Source organism: Buteo buteo, chromosome 6 (assembly GCF_964188355.1).
Source record: "Buteo buteo chromosome 6, bButBut1.hap1.1, whole genome shotgun sequence".
In the NCBI taxonomy this organism is placed as follows: domain Eukaryota; kingdom Metazoa; phylum Chordata; class Aves; order Accipitriformes; family Accipitridae; genus Buteo; species Buteo buteo.
Window position 1 is genome coordinate 40,355,530 of NC_134176.1, and position 20,229 is coordinate 40,375,758.

The 20,229-nt window shown below is 40.3% G+C and overlaps 1 protein-coding gene across 6 annotated transcripts in view; it reads right to left on the reverse strand.

Annotated features, from left to right (window-relative positions):
• Positions 1–20,229, reverse strand: part of DPF3 (double PHD fingers 3) — a 178,019-nt gene that overhangs the window by 29,496 nt on the left and 128,294 nt on the right. For 3 of the 6 annotated variants that reach the window (XM_075030568.1, XM_075030567.1, XM_075030566.1), the window contains one exon: positions 14,876–15,004. In XM_075030568.1, the coding sequence (XP_074886669.1) occupies positions 14,876–15,004 (129 nt within the window). Of the gene's footprint in view, positions 1–2,311; positions 4,827–10,569; positions 11,948–14,875; positions 15,005–20,229 lie in introns of those variants that run through there. The other 3 variants (XR_012650780.1, XR_012650778.1, XR_012650779.1) reach the window with 2 other exon arrangements.

Here is a 20,229-nt window from a genome sequence, read left to right on the forward strand (position 1 = left end):
CTTTATGTAGTTGAGGTCCTGCTCAGCCATCAACACTAGGGATGGGGTGGGGTATGGAGAACTTTATGTCATTGCTAATGAGCATTAAAAGCTTGGGTTTAGAGAGAAAGGGTTATGGGGTTTTTTATCATCTGTAGGCTGATGGATCTGATTACAAGTAGAGCTCACAGCTCCAGGATGCAAATTTAACCAGAATTTTTTTCCTGATTCCAGGCAAAAGTTTTGAATAAATCTTAAACCAGTGCAACATTTGAATTCAGGTCAAAGTAAAGAAGCCGATGCCATTTTCAGCTCACCCAGAGAACTCAGCATTCCAGCCCCCAGCTTTGCCAGCCTTCAGCTCAATCTCAGTCCAGGGAAACCTGGCTTTGGGGGCACCCGTTAGCTGCTGCAATGCTGGCAGACATTTTTACTCCCTCCTCCTGCCATGTCTGACTCTCACCAGTGAGAACCCTTCTCCAGACAGCTACATAAGATACCTCCCTAGCCAGCATGCCAAGGCAAATCTTCTCTGGGGCTTAGGGAACAGTGGTACTTTTTTCTGTTCAGATCATTTCTGCAAAATTAAAACTTTCCTTTAGAACATTTCTATTTCCAGGCCTGTGGCTTAAAAAAAAAAAGGGACAAAAACGTTCAAAGTAATAAGGCTTGCGCAGAGTTGTTCTCTGGAGTCTGACAGCCTGTAACAATAGCTCTGCTGTGGTGGGAAGGATCCCATTCATCTAAACAGGGTGCTGACAGACATCCATAAAGGCCAATGTCAATGTACACTTTCACTCCTGGTTACCTTAGCAGAAATGTCTAGCTCTGCTCTCTGCATCCATCACACTGGGGACAATGAAAATGACAACTGAGTTAGAATGGGAGATGACCTATTGAACAAGAAAAGTGCACTGATGCCACAAGCAGTTTCCTTCCTTCCTTTCTTCAACTTTCCTTTCTTTGATTTGTCAGCATTCAGCTTTGCCCTCAGTCCAACCTCCGTCTGGGTCTCTCTGTCCTATGCACAGCACAGCAGAAAGCTCAAGAGGAGCTAGGAGAACAACAAAAGCAGCAATGGCCGGGGGCTCGGGATCTGTCATCGCATACCCTCCCTCCTCTCTGCTTTGGGGCAGGAAAAGATTACTTGCCCCCCGTGAAATCCCTATGGAAAAGTAGTTTTGTAGGCCTGCAACTGAGATTACTGTAAGAATATCTGAGAGCAAATTGCAGAAAGGAAACTGGAAGTTGCTAAGAGGGGCTTTAAAACCAGCAACCCTATCACCCAGTATGTGCTCTAAGGAGAGCATCATAGCTACCTTCTCAGCACGGCTCAGAAATATGGTTAGCACCTTACCCCACCTTTTCAGCTGCCTCTGGTCCCCAGTGCCCAACAGGTGAAAAGGAAGGAAAGACCTTTTTAGCCACAGAACAGCTGAGGACAACCCAGTAAGGAATCCATGAGCTGCTCTATCAGATCCCAAACAGGTTTCCAAGAGCCACAGTGACTGAGGACAGCAAAGGTAGCTGAAACTGCCTGTTGGTTTCCTCCTTCCTCCAATGAGTCGGCCAAAGGCCTTGCACAGTGAAGTTTTCAAGTCATATTCACCTGAAGAAAGAGTGAAGAAACAAAACACTAATGGAAATTAAAATTACACATGTGAAAAATAAAACTTTATAGAGAAAGGCTATAAAAGAAGACCAAGAATAGTTAATTCTCTGCTGCAAAGACACACATTCTGTCACACACAACTGTTAAAAATGAGGCAGGTAGAGGCCCATCTGTACAATTCTGTACAATTCCTATATTGCCTGACTGGACTCATTTCTGACGTGTTCTTTCGGACTTATTTGCTATTTAACTGCTGGGGGGTGGGGGGTGCTGTTCACTACTCTAAAGGATCTGTACCCATGCCAGAAGGTCTTTTAAAAACTACACCTCAGCTGCTATTTTTGAAAGCAGCTGCCAAAGTAAAAAGGGCCATCTATAGCCTCTACTGGTAGCAGAGAAATTGATGGGAAGGCAGAGGAAAGGCAACAGAGCTTCATAAAAATGACAGCAGGCCTATTAGGGAAGAGGACATACAGAGTTTCTTAAAAAGATGGCATCTAATCTGAAACAGTATTTCCTCTTTCTCTTTCCATCCTATACAACCATGCTACTAATCTAATGTGTCTAAAGGGAAAGGGAAGGTTCATGCCTGCACTGTGAAATGCAGCAAAGGGAACCACAGTTTTCAGTTACTCCAGTGACTGGATTAGAAATGGCATAGGTAGGGTCAGGGCTGCTTAAGGCAATGTCACTAAAATCTATACAAAAAGCTCTCATATAATTTAGACTCCACCTTTGAATCTAAATTAATTTAATGCAACTCTATTAATCTAGTGGAGAAGGTTATTAAAATACAAACACATTTAGGAAGATCCTCTATTATCACCAAATGATAGGAAACACTTAAAAAGACTCCTACACAAAAGCAGTATTTTATTTCCTGCCTACCTTCACTAGAGCAAGCAACAGGACCAGTTTCTGTAGTCCAATGAATGGAGAAGAGAAAGCAAAAGAGAAAAAGGAAGAGAATTCTTGGTTAACGTCATGCTTCATTAAGAAATACAAAACAAAATCCAGGGACAAAAGTCATAATTTACAAAATGGAAAAGGGAAACAAATCAATAGAGGAGGAAGTTTTATTTTAAGCTTCAAAGAGAGTATTATAAACAATGGAGAGCTTAGAAAAGTATATGTACAAGTATGTTATTCAACAATGTCTTTTTAAAAGAAGATTATTTGCACTAAAAAAGACCTTGTGGTATTGGTTTGATAAAGTAATATTTACAGAGGAATATACAGTAGGGACGTTGGAAGCAGAACTTTTATTTGGAAGGAATATTACAGAAACTGAACACAGACCCTACAGTTTGCAAATCTTCATTACAGTTGTGCGTCTTGTTATATTTTGATGAAATAAAATTTGATTTCTTTTTTTCTCTAAAGGCAGTTCACCACTGCAAGTTTAGAAACTAACAAAATGAACAAAACAAACCCATCCTGCTAAAGAGCCCAATTAGGACATAAATTCTGCCATTTAACTTAGTGGGAGCAGGACTCAGGTCTACCAGGCATCTTACATGGTTGGTTTTGGCCCTATGTGTTAATCTGGGAAGGAGCAGGAGAAGGGGAAGGGAGAAGAGGACAAAATCTGCTGCTGCTGACACACGGAAACCTCTCAATGAGGTAAGTTTGAGTTTTAGGTGTGCAAGAAACACAATTCAGAATCAGGCTCTCTGGCAGCTTCACCTAGTCAGGATGCATTTTTTGTAGACATAACCTTTTTCACTCCAAAAGCAAACATAAGCCATATTAACAAAACCACTCTTTCTATCTATACCCTGGGTCTACACCAATAGGTACATCTGGCACCCCTGCTACAGAGGAAAAGCTAATCTCAGAGCCAAGTCCAATACCCTTCTCCTAGGACACAAGGCTACCCTGCATCCTTACTAGACTGCACCACACATGACAGCGAACAGTCCTCCACTATCCACTGTGAGCAGATTTGGCAGCCAACAAAATCCTCCAGTGCTTGTATGAAGCAGAACACCTTATTTCACTGAGAAGATGGCTAACAACTTAGAATTCAGGATGTGAATGTCCCTCACCTCTGCCTCACAGGACAATTTAGGATTGCAGCTGCAGGAACTCACATTCTTCTCCTGCTGAGTAACCCCCGTTGCCTACTGCTGACATGCGGGTGCACCTGTACACTTTTCAAAGTCCACTACCACTTAAGAAAGGGCTGAAGTACACAAGGTTTCTACACATGGCATCATCCTTGACTCCAACAGGAAGCTCCATGCCACGAGCACTTGAACATTTAGATACTTCCCTTACAACCAACTCACAATCAGCTGTGGAATTACCGAAGCAAAAAATAATACTAGAATTAACAGAGTTGTTTTCCTTTTTTAAACCCCTCTTTCAGAGAAGTATTTCACAGAGTTGCTCAAGAGCAAACCTCTTCTACTGTGCAGAAGAGACACATCAATCCTACTGGGAGAAGACAGTCCTTTGACTTGGACACAAAATCTGGCAACAAAAAAGTCCAGCCGCTGAGCCTGGTCTTTGCTATTTCAACAGGTTTTGTTCAGATTTGTGCCTAACACAGTAGAGCAAAGTAAGTTTTAAGCATCTAACAGGATAATATTATTAAGGAGAAAGTAAACCAGAACAATCTTCACTTACCACATCCAATTTGCAAAAAACAAAGATACCCAGCACATGTATGAATGGCTTCTTTAAAGTAAGAGAGAGAGCAGAGTTGATCTTTATTTTCATTATTTAAAAAAAGTTTTTTCCTTAAAGTAAATATTCAGTCTTTATTTTACATTAAGTGCTTTTTAAAATTTCATGTCTTCACAAAATTGCATTTAAAATTTGAAGTAAAATGTATTTCAAACAAAAATACTGTGCAACTTCAGCACTTCTTTTCTCTCTTAAATATCGAAATAAATAAAATAGTTAAGTCTTTTTTCAGTTTGTTTGTTTTTCAGTCAGTTCTACTGTAGATCAATTCCAGTTTGACCTGGCTTTATACACAAGCTTAAAAGAAAATGAAATCAAGACTTTAAAAAACTTCTTTGTATTGCACCAGCTTAGGGCATCCCCAGAACTTCTCTCAACAGTTGGCAGCCAACTTCCCACAGTCCAGGCTCCTGTGCCAGATGAAACTCGGGTACGGAAGGGTCAGGGCAAGGAGAGGAGAAGTATCAAAGCATCCTGGCTTCTCTCGGCCTTTTTCTGAAATGTCTTGCTTGAAGGATGCTGGAGTCCATGAGGGCAGGGCTGACTGCAGAGGGAAAGGCAATACAAAGTAAAACTAAACAAACTCAAACAGACAACAAAAGCAAGTGTTCAGAAAAAAAACCAGAAGCAACACAACCCAACCTTCCAACACTGCTTGCATTCTAGTGCTTTGAAAATATAGCTTGAGAGACTGTTTCAACTGACCGTGGGAGCCATAAGTGAATACAAAGCAAACAAATAGGATATGAAGGAACATATCCAAAAGAAAGGCACTAAATGCTGTCAATCTTTCTTACTGTGAACATCATTAAATAACCTTCATCATTCAGCTTAGAAGCTGTCTCTTCACTAGAGGTTAAGACCTTTGCTTATGAAATTCTGTTCTGATTACCTTGCTATTTTACTAATTATTTGCACAGAGCCACAAGTGTATGCAGCACTGCACAAAAGACATTTTTAGAAGTCTGAACAATACACATTGGGTGACAGCAATGTCATAACTTCTGGAAATAAGTGAAAGACTGCATTTTGCATTGCAGTTAATCCATGAATTGACTCCGTTACATACTGCTAAGCTCCTGAGCGGTGTTGGATAGCCAATAAAATAATCTCTTTATTTCCACAAAATACAAGTGCCTTCCTCCCTGTCTTCCATATACCTCTCAGAGCAGTTCTGGATGACACAAAGGTCCCAAATCTTAGGAGCTGCCAGCGACCAAAAGAATAACTCAAAGGTATGAACTGGCGGCATCCCCTTAAGAGGGCTATCAGAACTTGTAATCACAAGAACTGGCTTTTTTTTCTAAATGTTATTACAACTTGTCTTCTCTGAAATTGGCAACTAGCACTCATGGAAATACAGACAGGGACATGAAAATAGTTCCGACCCAATTTCAGTATTCTATGGTATTTATACAGGTTGGGTTTTTTCCAACCCTGGTAGATATCTGGCAAAGAGAACAAAGGTTGGTAGGGTTTATTGTAATGGCTCAGTCAGCAAAAATTCAGCCTGGCTACATTCCTGCACTGTGAGGGTTTGTCAAAACAACCCCATGCCAGCATGAACACATGCATGTGCCTCATTCTTTACATATACTCATAGCTACAAATTTTATATAAATACAAAAAAATCACGGAGAATAAAAAATGGGTGTTTATTAGAAACATCTACATATGTTGCGGCAAAAACACACTGGGCAGATTTTGCAGTTTTTATAATAAGACGACTCCCAGTGGGGTCAATACAATGTTTGCTTGAGGAACTGATTCAGTAAAACCGCTTGCCATGGGGAAGAGTCAGATTGCATGAAGAGCCAGGCTTTGAAAGCTCCATAGTTTGATGGTATTTGAATTATAATTTTAGGGCCCATCTCAAAATATCATTGCAAGAATTAACCAAAGAAAGGCAAAGCAGGCAGGAGAGAACGCAGTGGTGCCCCGGCACAGTCCGGACTCAGTGACTCTCTGGGTGCAGTTCTCATTTGCTCCATGCATCAGCAGGCAGCAAACTGAGTCTCTGTCTTCAATCAAGAGCCTAAGCTGAGGTCTGTAAAATGGCAAACTGGAACTCAAAATGAATAACTAATGTAAAAGCTCAAAGGCAAAACAATGTGGGGAGGGGATTCTAATAACACATTCTGCTGAAACAAATGGCCATCTCGGAGCTTGTCTACACCATACTAGCAAGCGTATTAATAGTGAGGTTTCATTCAATAAAAGCAATAGCTAAGGAAGCCCAGTGCTAATCCTTCTGAAGCCAGTGGCAAAGTTCTCTCTAGACCTTGTTTCAGCAGCCTAGGCTTATCATTTATGACCTTAGCGCATATGTACAATGTTATTCCAAGCACTATTACATATACAATAAATAAATATCCAACCCACAAAACAGGGGGGGCACCTGGGTGGAGGGAAGAGATGCAAAGTGAAGCAAACCAGATTTCAGCTCCATCCCTGTTCTGCCATATGCCTCACGATCTCCTTTTACTTTTTAACTGTTATGCCAGTATCCTGTATTTTCTTAAAATTTTCTCAATATTTATTATCACGCTTAAAATTTTATATTGTTTTCATGCAAGAGCAGACATCTGCCCCTGCTAAAATGTCAGCTAATGAAGTGCCACAAAAGGGGATATGCTAAGGATCAGTGCACACTCTACATAGCCTTTCTTCCCCCTAATCAGCTGCTCAAGCAGCACGTCACTTCCTTATTTCTCCTGCTCCCATTCATGAATCAAAGTTTGCAGATGATGGCTCAGGAAATTATATGCCTTTTCTAAGATCCTTTAGTATGGAGAAGTAGAAAGGTGCCTGAGGAGACCGCTCCCATGATTAAACATGTCTGAATTTAGGGCCTGAAATGAAACATCCCTTTATTCACATTTCACATTGGAGCTGTCTTATTTCTGTACATGGTTTGTGTGGGAGCATATGGTTCAGGAGAATCTTTGGACAGCCTTGAGCTAACCTTCCTCTAATAAGAAGGATGTCTTTGGAAGAGGACTGGAAGAGCCAGGCTTGTGACTAGTTGAAGGACTGTGCCTTCAAAGATCTTCTTATGAAGCTCAGAACAGGAGGTCTCACTGAACTGCTGAAATCACTGGGGAATACAGAGCATCACATTACTTTCTGATTTCGAAGATGACTGTAGTTTTTAGGTACAATCTGGAATTCACATTGAAAACTCTCTTTATGCCTTCCTAGTTTGGTTTGGAACTTATGCAGACTTATGGACTCTTTGAAGATAGAACTGACACTGTGCAGTTCCCTCATTTCTGACCTGGCTATGCCAGTATCAGGCTCCTCTTTTTTTATTATTGCACTTATGAAATCTCACCCTATATATTTTCTGCCTCATTAGCATTGTCATCTTCCCGTCGTCCATCTGAGAGGGTCTCACGTAGCAGTCCCTTTGCTTTGCTTTCATCTTTAACTTATGAGCTACTAAACTTCTTTCCCTGTTCCCAGCCTTCACTCCAGAAGTACCTGCCCTGACAATATTTCATTTCCATACCAACACTCCATTCAATATTCACTGTTAACATTACTTTACAACCTAGTTTAAACAAGTACTCTTTTGGCTTCCATCTCTACATCTTAATTTCCTCCCTATGATCGATGCCTTCCTACCGTCAGTTACCACGCTGCTCAGCCTGCTGGACTAAACTCATGTTGGCTATCTCAGTCTAATAAGACATCTTGAGGAACCCAAGGACTACTCTGCTCTCCATAACGATGAATTTATTTTACCTTCCTTCCTCTCTCAGGACTAGATTGAACCAGTGACTGTCCATGTACACTTAAATGGTATAAATAACAGTGATGGATATTTTTCTATGCTATCTGTAATAAATGTCAGCTGGCAATTTTTATGCACTCTGTGAGCTGTTGTGGCTTCCTTCTGAGGGTGCTGCGCTACCCGGTTGTCACAAAGATGGGTGGTTAGGTTGCGAAAGGATTAAGACTGTATGCATTGTTATAGAAACTGCATTTGTGAAACTAAATCAAGACTTAATGAATTATGGGCATCTGATTATTGTTTGTATTCCAAAAGAGCACAGAATGTGTTAGGCATGGTTCACAAAAGACAATGGTAAGGACTCCACTTGGAAAAAATTATATTTAGAGTATTCCTATTCTGCAGTTGATGCAGCGAGTGGAGTTCTTCAGAAAGATGTACCTGGGTAGGTTTCAGCTAGCTAGCTCAGGTGCTGCGAGGGCTATAGTCAGCACAGCAGCATGGAGCTCAGGATGGGCTGCAACAGCATGCAAGATGCTGGGTAAATACAGTGCTTAGTAAATGCTGAACTCTGTGCTGCCATCCCTGCACCAGTGTCCAAGTGTGTCAAGCCTACACCTCTCAGGCAGTAAAAGCTAGTCAAATGAAAACTGAGCTCTCTTCGAGTCCTGGATAATTCAAGTCTTCATTACTCCTGTGAGCCTTTCTCTGTCAAAGCATACTCTGACTGTATTTTGAGGAACACTGGGCAAAATTTAAACTCTTTTCTTACCCTTCTAATCAGTGTGACATGGCTGCTACATGGGTAGAAGTAGATGCAAGACAGATACAAGAAATCATGTTGTTTGTTTAATGTGGATTTGGCATATTTCTAGATACTTGCTCCCTTCCTATTTTCCCTGTTGTTCACATAGGCATGTCACAGAGTAGCACAAGAAAGAAAAAAAAAAAAATTTTTAAGGGAGACAATACAGTAATACTGCCACAAATGTAAGTGCAGGGATTGAAGGGCAGGAGTAGCAGAAGAAATTAATTTGAACTTCATTTTTTTAAATCTACAACATTTCAGGTTTGTGATATTTCTTCAGAACTGGGAACAACTCTACTTCTGGACCAGATTCTGCTCTCAGTTAGATTAGCATAAATTTAGACAAAATCCACTGGACTTTACTGATATTACTCTTTGCTTACAGTAAGGTCAGTATGGAACATGTGAGCCCACAGTGCCTCACACAAGGGCTGCTTCCACCCATTCTTGTTTGGGAAGTGTCTTCCATCTTGACTTCTGTTGCTCTTTATTTTAATGTCTGCATTACCTATATGTGTGCATGTGTCTGTGTACATACATTTCTGATATGTATTTATCTATACACACACACACACATATATATAAAATGATACAGATATGCAAACTAAGTCCTAACTCTTTCAGGGATTTTGGAAAAGCAGATGCCTGTATGCCTATGCCTCACCCCTAGAAACCATCTGAACTTAGAGCTTTTAGCAAATGCAAAGGAGTGGCAAAATATTATAAATTTATCTTGCATTATTTCAGAGAAAAAAGGACTAGTTGCGGAAGGAATTAATGTATCAGTTAAAGTATACTTGTCATCGACAGCATTAGGTCAAAATATTGATTTGACACTTGATCGATTATAATACACCATCAGGAGCAGAATAGTAACAGAAAAGGATTATCAATACGGGGAAAGCTTAAATAGGGCTTTCTCCTGGCAGGTGTGCATGGCTCTGGCATGCACCATCTTACGGGATAAACACAGAGAGGTATTTTGTAACATTTTTTGACACCATTCTGAAGGCGTATTATTAATGTAATCTAGACATCAGTTAGCATGTATTCTGGACTTACACCCATGTACCTAAAAGCAGAATCTGGCCACTGCTTATTCCATGTCTAAAGTGAACAATAAAAAAATTAGAGACTGGATCCTTTGTCTTTTTTTTTAAGGCTCATAGGGAGGGAAAAAACATTGAAAGAGTTCTCACAGACAGTATTGTGCTACCCCAGCACAAGAAACAGGAGAAACCGAATCCATTTGGATAGGCTTCATTCATGCATTAGAACAATATAAATCTGAAGTCTTCATTGCGAGGCTGAGATTTTTATTCTGGTATCAAAAACACACACCACCAGTTTAAGGATTAGACACTGTCCAGATAAATGTCTATTTTGCCTCTGATTTAAATGAGGTCATCATTTCACCCTGTTTGGCATTATACACATCAGTAAAAATATATCCTTAGAACCTAATCTTGCCCACACTCCAGGGAGATTTTTGCCTGCATTAAGATAGCAAAATGTAACCTACACACTGACTCCTTCTGAATCACTTCTGACTGCACACGAGGCTGGATCCTGCTCCCACAGGATTTCCATTAGCTTCACCAAGGGTATGAATGTGGTGCATACCCATAACACAATTTAATCCACAGGATTTACTCCTACAACAAAGCTCAGTCAAGGGTCTCTTGAAAATCCAGGGCACAGAGATTTCACAATTGAGTGAAAGACATTTCAGCTCGGACATACCTTTCAAATCCTGTTGCGTGTTTCCTCCTTTCTGGGAAAGTCGCTGGGAAGGGAGTCACTCTCTTCTCCATTGCCCTTGGAACTTTAATGAGTATTGCTTTGGTTTATTTCAAGAGAAGCTATTGAAAAGCAAACAAAGTGTCTCACAAGACACTACAGAGAGAAAAAACTGGGCGACACAGGAAAAAATGCTGTGAATTAAAAGTTAAAAATGGAAAGAAAAGTATAGGTGAGGTATTTTTCCATATCATTTCTTCCATGATTCTGCTCCTCCATCTGTTTTGTCTTTGACGTCTATGACTTGCCATTCATATTCCACCCCTATGCTTGGAAATTGCTGTCCATGAAGTGAAAAGTGAAGGAAAAGAAAAAAAAAAAAAAAAGCAGAACGGAGTAAGGAAGACATGAAGGGGTGCAGGGAGGAAGAGATCTATTGAGTGTAAAGGTGTCCAAAGGAGGGATGAAAATGTGTTCCCCAAAGTCATGGTCTTCAATGGTGCTGCTTGTATTTTCAGGCTGTTAAAGACAAGCGTAGCAGGTGTACAAGAAGAGCCAAACTCCACATGCTACAGTAAGTGCAAAATCTCAAAACGCAGAAGCCATCACATCAAGAGTTTTCTTGTCCTCCGATAGAGTCCGCCCACAGTGGTTCTCTAGAAACAGTTCTATTATCAAGTAGACATCCATTGCTTTTTTGTTTTCTTTTTTCTATTTTTATTTAAAAAGTAGTTTTTCTAATAATATATAGAATATATAAATAATAATAATTAAAAAAACCTATTTGGGTTTGCTTTCTGCTCTCCAACCCATCTGTATTTTTCGTGGTTTGCTGATATATATATTAAAAGACAAGAAAATCAACTCTGCTCACTATTAAAAAAAATATTAAATCCACCTTTTACGTTTCCAGAGAGAAAGAGAAGGGGGGGAGGTGGGAGAAAAACAAATTAAAATGAAAAAAATAACAGGAAAATCAAAACCTTCTGTCTCTTCCAAGTAGTTGTCAAGAGCTTTAAACGTTTGTGCTTTCAGTGTACACCCCACAGGAAAAACAACAAAAATAACAACAAAAAGCCCCAAAAACCCAAGGACCTAAAATTAAAAAAAGAAAAAGGTAATAATAATCCTAGTAGTAAAAAGGACAGCAAATCACTCAGAGTTTGTGTGTCTTTTTAGTTATTTTAGCAGCCGCCCTTTTTGTCTGCAGAGGGAGAGCTGCCACCACAGCCACCTCCTCGGCTCGAGAGAGGCTCTTCTGCATCGTCCTCGTCAAAGCCATGAAAGGTCGAGGTGTCGCTTTCTGACGTGGAACCGAACAAGTCCTCCGTAGTGCGTGCTGGCGCTGCTTCGTCCCTCCTGCCTTCTCTTCCCAAATGAGCTGACATGTATGATGAATATATCAGCACATGGGTTAAGCAACAGGCATCATCATCATAATTTTTTTAATCATCATTATTATTAAACAATTCAGACTATCGAGCTCATAGGTGTGTGCTTGTATGTGCCTGCGCACCTCAACAACATAGCTCGGTAGAACTGCAGTAAGAAAAATAAAAAAGGATCAGTATCTCTTTCAAAGAGAAAAAAACTACAAACAACACAGGTGCCCATACCTATAGCAGCGAAAGGGTTAATCATGTTTTCCTCTCTTCAAAAGACAGTAAAATATTTCCTTGTGATTACTTAGATCAATTTTAGAAGATTTTTAGACCATATAAGTAATTAGACACTGTTAGCTCTAAGCACAATGACTGTCCTTCAGACTGGCATCAACTGTCACAAATTTACTGCTATAGAAATGTAACCCACTAGATAGCTCATCAACCTCAGGACCATTTTTTACCCCTGTCCTTCACCTGATCCTAAAGAGTCCTCTCTGTAGACAAAATGAAATACATTTTGAAGACTAAGTGAAAGTAACCTAAACAAATGCTTTTATTCCAATTTCATGGCATCTCCTTCAAAAATACCCCCTCCCCCCCAACAAATACATACAGTTCAACAACTAAACCAACTAAGATGAGAAGTGACCTGTCTTTGGGAACACTGAAAAGTTCAAATGTGTGTAAGTCAATCCAACTTTCAATATGGAACAGGAAATTCTCCACACAGGACATCAATAGCGGCAACAACAACAACAAAAAGAAGAAAAGTCAAATACTGAAGTCTGCAAAACTGAGGTTTATTTTCTCCCTCAATCAAACACGTTATGTGATTAATGGTATAGCCTTCAAATTCCCTCTTCAGAAAAGGTAGAGAAAAAGATGTCTCTTGTGCCCCAGCATAATGAAAGTGTGAGATTTTAGGGAACAGCTATTCTATTATTCAGAAACAGTAGCATGGTATTAAGTAACCAACTGTTTGGTCCCCACTCCAGCTACAGGAATCAGCCATATAACAAGTACACTGCATTGCTTGAGACATGAAGAATTAAATCCTGTTCACAAAAAGAAAATGTATACAATAAAATAATTGGCAGATGAACCACCTTGTAGAGATGTGATTTTACTGACTTTGTGAACGGAAGAAACAAGGTAATTTCCATGACCTCTCTTTCAGTATAATGAAAATGTTCTCCATTATCAAGAAAGAGAAAGATGGCAGCCACCAAAGAGGTTTCATTGTTTTAGTTTAGAAATTTGTGTGTGGTTGTACCTTAATCACTTTCATCACACATCAGTCACAGCATTGTAGAACCCTATGAACGACCCAGGTGGGTCAGAATTTGTACAAGGATAGCATTTAATGGAACTGATTTTGCACAATTTAGGTTACATGCTGATCTACTTGTTCTATCACACTAAGGAATCAAGGGAATTAACGTATTTGTGTTACATTCTGATATAATCACCATAGCAATGTTTAAATAGCAAAAAAATATTGATCCATCTCACTGTGCCATATCAGGACAATGCTGAAATGAGTTATACTGAACTATAACAATCAAGGGAAAGGGCAATGATCTTCCAAGATGGCACCACAGACCCCATGAGCTTCCCCCTTCAGTTATTAAGAAGCAAACACGTATACGCTAAAAAGTCCATGACCCTGACTGCACAGCATTGATAAGGACGCCCCTGGAGAAAACCAAAGGGGTTCCCATCAGTCCTCTGGTGACAGTCAGTATCACTTCAGAATATCTTCAGAGGTCACAACAACTGCAGAAGGCAATTTGTCAGTGAGAGTCTAGTCCTGCTCCCACTGAATGTGGTAAGAGGCTTACTATGAATTTCAGCAGGAGCATAAAAATGCCACTCCCTTGGCACGAGAACACTCCACATCACATTTCAGCCACCATGCAACAGACATCTTTCAGTGACTACAGTACAGAAGGAGCAGCAGCAATACTTAATTTCAAGGTCTCTTTGGTTTTCAGATTTCCATATGATGGTCTTATTACCACTAGTATCACCATTTTCCAGAAATACCGTAACTGGAAACTTGGACCAAAGCTGGAATATGCATTTGTTAAAGGTCTCCCATTCCCTCTACCACTGCCACCACCTTCCACACAAGCTATAAATAACTGCTCAGCTGGGATAAAATTTCCCAAAAAAAAAAGAGAAGAAAGAAAAAAAGAAGAAAGAAAGAAAGAAAGAAAGAAAGAAAGAAAGAAAGAAAGAAAGAAAGAAAGAAAGAAAGAAAGGAAGGAAGGAAGGAAGGAAGGAAGGAAGGAAGGAAGAAAACAACAGTCCAGAAAAAAAGACAACTCAGAATGGGAAAGACACAATTGCCTACATTTAAAAAGAGAAAAGGAAAGAAAACGGAGAAATAAAAAGCTCTTTAAACAAAATTAATGATAGTCATCTTGTAAGAGGATAATTCTTGACAGCTACCCCCATCCCTACCCTGTAATTTCCTCCCTCTTTCTTTTTTGGATGAAGAAATGCATGAAATGTGTAATCAATGGAAATGCTTGTCATGCAACTTTCATAAATCTTGTAAGTAATTTATAGTTGTAATTGCAGCATTTGAAGACAGAGACCATTCTTTAACGTTGTCACAGGATTTTCTCCTTCCATTTGAAGAACAACCAGTACATGTACCAATGTTCACAGAAGCCGCTAAATACATTAAAAGTTTATTATTTCATAAGACCCCATTAGCTTAAAAATGTGAAACCAACAATGGGTTTTATGACAGAAAATGTTCCAGTCATCCTTTCCCACAAACACAGACAAGAGGTAAGACTTCATCTTCTATCCCCTCCCAAATGCACTGCCCTTCTTCAAAATCTTCAGAAGAAGCAAAAACCGAATCACACAAATGCCTTTGTACAAGAAAGATGCAAGAAGGAGTCACCTACCAGAGCGCCCACAGTCTGAGCACGATACAAGTTCCTCAGGCCGGCCACTTTTTTTGTTCATATTGGAGCCTCCGAGGCAGAAGTCACAGTAGTTATTGGGAATGATGACCCCGTCTGGTCCTTTCTGGGCTGCAGTCGGGTTAGAAATCAGATTTACTTAAAGACCATTCAGTCTGGACATTTTCCCCTTCTCCTTGATATGATGTTAGCTCAGTGAGTTTGCAGGCCACAGTCTTTCCAAAATATCGTCAATCAGAACAAAAAATGAATTGCATAAATCACCTCCATTTTAAGTACACCCTGTGTTGTACCTATTTTGCCTGAAATGCACTTCACCATTTCTTTTAGAATGCCAGCTGGGCTCGTCCCTTGCAAGGACCTGTGCCAGAAATCCCTGTACAGTTCAGGGACTTCATAACATGCACAGGCATAGAAACAATCCCTAATACAGGATCAGAACTATGCTGTCAGTAAGCCAAGCCTGTTTTTTCAGACAGCAGTCATAATCATAAAACCACAAAACAGAAATTCAGAAAGGAAAGACACATTCCCCAAAACTCAAAAACCAACAGCAGGGAGATGGGGCGATAGGTACCCTAACTGGTTTTAGTTCAAGTAGCTTTTGGGGGGATTACGTCTCAAAGTGGCAGGGTGTCCTTAGTCAAGAAGTTGGTTCAAACACCCATGAATATTCACAAGCAAAGCCATTTGTGGGCGGCTCACCCCAGGGTTAAGCTACCTGCAGCAGGGTGCGTGTCCCCCGGGAGGAGCAGGGAGGGCAGCAGGTCCAGCACTACCCCAGCATCCAGCACAGGTGCAAAGAGTCAGCCCCGGGGCAGATGTCCCAGCCGGCGGAGTTAAAAACTCGTTCAGCCAAGAAAAAAGGAGGGAAATTACGTTCTTATTTTCCAGCTAGGAATAGTTGGAAAGGAGTAAACATACACTGGGTCTTAAGTAGAGAAGAGGCAGTTCCCCTAGAAAGGAGAGAAGGGCAGAGGTCTTCTGCATTCCTCTTAGTTGAGCAGAACAGCAATGTGCTTTTTTTCTCACTCGCAACTGCCATTTTCCTCCTCTGCTCTCCAGAGAGAGAAAACTTCTTGTTCCTGTACACTCTAACTAGGAACTGGGGAAGGGATAGGGGAGTGGAGGGAATGGTTGGTCTTTGCCTTTGTTTCTCCTTTTTTAACTTAAAAATTCCAGTGGTATACCTGGCCTAAGCCTACCCCATGAAGATTTCTACAAACTAGAAAATGAAGACCTTTAAACTGTACCATCTATATTTAATTATCTTTTTAATGCATATTTTGTAACTTGCAGATTTTTAACAGATGTTTTGACAGCCTTTATTAATGGTCTTTTTGTCCACATCCAAATTTCCCCCAAAGAACAATGACATTCTAAAGGGCTTCTGGTAGCAGTCCAAGACATACACTTAAAATTAAAATTTCCTCTGAGTTCAATCTGCTTTTCTGGCTTGGGTGCATCTAGTTATTCATTTACTTCCAGCTGTTGATTAGCTGAGCTTTGTGGAGAATGGTAACTGAAGGATTGCAGGTAAGGTGAAATTAAGAAAAAAATTAAAACCCGTAAGGCTTTTACTGGTTTTTACGCATATACTGACTTACATACATCAGTATCTTCTTGCATGGTCGCTAAGTCCCTGACAGTATTTACTAAACAATGGACTTTGCTCTGAAATGGTCCTGGTTAGCAGATCCCCTTTTCTCCCAAAACCAGAGAGAAGCTCTCAGTGTTAGGTTAGCACTTTGCCTGTTTGCAGAGAGGCATTTAATACATGCATGCAAGATAAGCAAAAAAAGAACAGGAACCAGGTGGAAGCCTAGCACACCGGCTCATTTTAAGAGCTGTAACAAAATGATCATAAAGTTGCTACTTGTACATATTTTGTGTATAAAAAGCAGATCTCCCTAGCATTTATTTTTCCCACTACAGCCCCATTCTGAAAAAGTTACGTAATTACCTCTTTATATTGTGCTGCATCTACAGACAGGCCATGGGCAAAGCAAACTCAGCAAGCTCGGCGTTCAGTGATTTTTTTGTTGTTGTTCCTTACTATGTTACTTCACCTTTCATCTGAGTTTCTTAAAGTGCCTTACAGATACTAAGATCCTAATATCAACCTTCGGTGAGGTCAAAAGCCTCTTTTGCCATTGACTCTAACCAAAGAGTTTCTGGGCCCTAATAAAGTCCCGTGGTAAGGAGGCCGCATTGCATTTACAGCTGAAAGACTTGGAGGTAGAGTGATGAACTGGCTTACTCATGAACACACAACAATCCTGTGGTGAGGCCACAAATGAAAACAAGAATTCAAGGTGCTCGCCAGCGGACTTAGGAAAGAGCTCCACCTCTACCACCACTCAGAATGGTATAATTGATTTAATACTCCGCATATACTGACTTAAATTTTTCCAATGCAGCTTACGACCCTTAGATCCACTGACTGTCAAACTGGAAATGGGACAGAGGACCCTGTGAAAACACATATACTGATCAATTTGTCTGCGGTGTGTGTGACAGGTGGAGCGTATTTGCTGACTGCAATGAAGCTGAAGGGATTCTCCTAGACTACCGGCAAGGGAATAAGCATGGGTTTTGATCGCCTCCTTTTTCTTTCCTTTTCTTCTTTTTTTCTTCCAATTTAATTTAATTTTTAATGTGAGTGCCTATGTGCTCATTTATTGCTCGTCACTCATAAATATGGACCTGGCTCAGTTGAGCGTGATAGAGATATCAGGCCTGAAAAGTCACACACAGATGAGAAGTTCCTTAAGTTACATCAATATCGTCTTAAATTAAGTACCTCTAGAGCCAAATAAGCCAGGGAATGTTATTCTCTTCAATATTCTTTTGTTCTAACAGGTGCAAAACCTAGAATCAAACCTGACTCAGGTTTATTTTCTTGATCAGTACTGTACAGTGAATTAAGCCCCAGGCTAAATCACAGAAGGTTTGAGAATAAAGAGATTTCCAGTTGATAGTAAGCAGTGTTCTTACTTTCAAATGATTTTTTTTTTTTTTTTGTGTACGACCTTGGAGTTTTTAGTTCTATTTTACTGTGGCTCACAAATGATGAGGGAATTAAGAAACAAAGCAAAAATAGCAAGACATAACGTGCAATATTCATGAGAGGGGTATCATGCACCAAAAGCCCAACCCTAATCCCACCCCTTAATCAATAAAATTACTCACAAAAGTAAGTATGTGAATGGATTCACAAGTGAAAGCAATTAAATTACTAGGGACTAATGTGTTGCTGCTTTTCATCTGAGACATAGTAATTAACTAGGATCCACTTTTTGCACATGTTAATCACAAAGTCGAAGGTGCTAGCTTAAGCCAGACAATAGCTCAGCTACTGAGAAGTAACTCACTAGCAGTGAGCTCAGTCATTTGGATCGGGTGACTGCAACCAAGGATTTTCTCTAAAAAATGTTTACCCAGAATCAGAAACTGTTTTAAAGCAAAGCCTTTAAAACCAACCATGGTCTTGTCCCAACTTACTCAAAACTCCTCTGATTTTCTTTTACATTACAAACTGCAACAACAGATCAAAAGCTCTGAAGAGCTTAGAAGAGCACTGCCTGAGCTAAGGTGTGCTCATAGGGGGTGTATTTAAATCAGTGTCTCTTGCCATTTCAACTCAGTGTTGCCTTCTAGTTTAATCAAAGGCCCTGTCTTCATCTGCATCTGCCCCAAAATAAATGGAGTATACAATTTTTTTAAATACTTTAAAAAATGGATTAAGGAGAATCATAGAACCATAGAATCGTTCAGGTTGGAAAAAACCTTTAAGATCATCAAGTCCAACTGTTACCTTAGCACTGCCAAGTCCACTACTAAACCATGTCCCTCAGTGCCACATCTATACGTCTTCTGAATACCTTCAGGGACACTGACTCCACCACTTCCCTGGGCAGCCTGTTCCAATGCTTGACAACCCTTCTGGTGAAGAAATTTTTCCTAATATCCAATCTAAACCTCCCCCGGCACAACTGGAGGCCATTTCCTCTCGTCCTATCCCTTGTAACCTGGGAGAAGACACCAACACCCACCTCACTACAACCCCCTTTTGGGTAGTTGTAGAGCGCGATAAGGTCTCCCCTGAGCCTCCTTTTTTCCAGGCTAAACAACCCCAGTTCCCTCAGCTGCTCTTCATAAGACTTGTGCTCCAGACCCTTCACCAACTTGGTTGCCCTCCTCTGAACACGCTCCAGCACCTCCATGTCTTTCCTGTGGTGAGGGTCCCAAAACTGAACACAGGACTCGAGGTGCGGCCTCACCAGTGCCCAGTACAGGGGACAACCACCTCCCTGCTCCTGCTGGCCACGCTATTTCTGACGCAGGCCAGGATGCCGTTGGCCTTCTTGGCCACCTGGGCACACTGCTGGCTCATATTCAGCCGGCTGTCAACCAGCACCCCCAGGTCCTTTTCCACGGGGCACCTTTCCAGCCACTCTTCCCCAAGCCTGTAGCGCTGCGTGGGGTTGCTGTGACCCAGAGAGACACAGAAAGACCTGCACAGTTCAAGTGATAGTTTCTCTGTACCTGAAAGCTGATGCATGTGAAGACAGGATGCAGACTGAGAATGAAGTCAAATATTTCCAAATAACTTTGGTATGTGCTTATTCGGAAAGATTTTTTTTCTTCTTAGCCTAATCAAGTTAATTTCAAACTGTACCAAGCTAAGCAGAATAAAGACCAACTTAAAATATGGTACCATCATTCACAGGAGTCTTCTTGCAAAATAAGTACTGTAAATTAAATAAATGCTGTAGTATATCACACAGTAACTTTGTTCTGTACACAAAACCTTAAAAGCTAAACAAATTGACTGAGTTTATATATTTAAAATAAGTTCTGTGCCATCTTGATTCTGAAGGCAGGGGCTCTAAACAGAGTTCTAACTTCCTTTCTGCCCTCCCCAAGTAATCAAAAAACCTGGAAGTTATCTTCCTCATGGTTTCAGTTTAATAATAAAAGAAAGGTGCTTCTAGAGAAATAACATAAAAAAATTAGGATTTTTGCTTTCTACATCTTGTCTTGGAGCCACATGACTCAACAAGAATCTCAGTTTTCTAGCTCTCATGGCTGCAGAGAATATCTTGAATGGAAGGTGAGTTCAGAAGAAGCAATTCTTGTCCCTGTTTTAATCAGAAAATTCAGAATACAGATATTTTAAATAGCTTTTCTTCAAAATGTGACCCTTAAATACATATAGCCAAAACCTCAAATAAATAGAACCTTGTAGTTTTTTAATTTTCTAAGTTAAGTTATTTTGATGATTTAGATCACGATCTTTAAAAACTTTGAACTGGAACCAGTGCTCAAAAGAA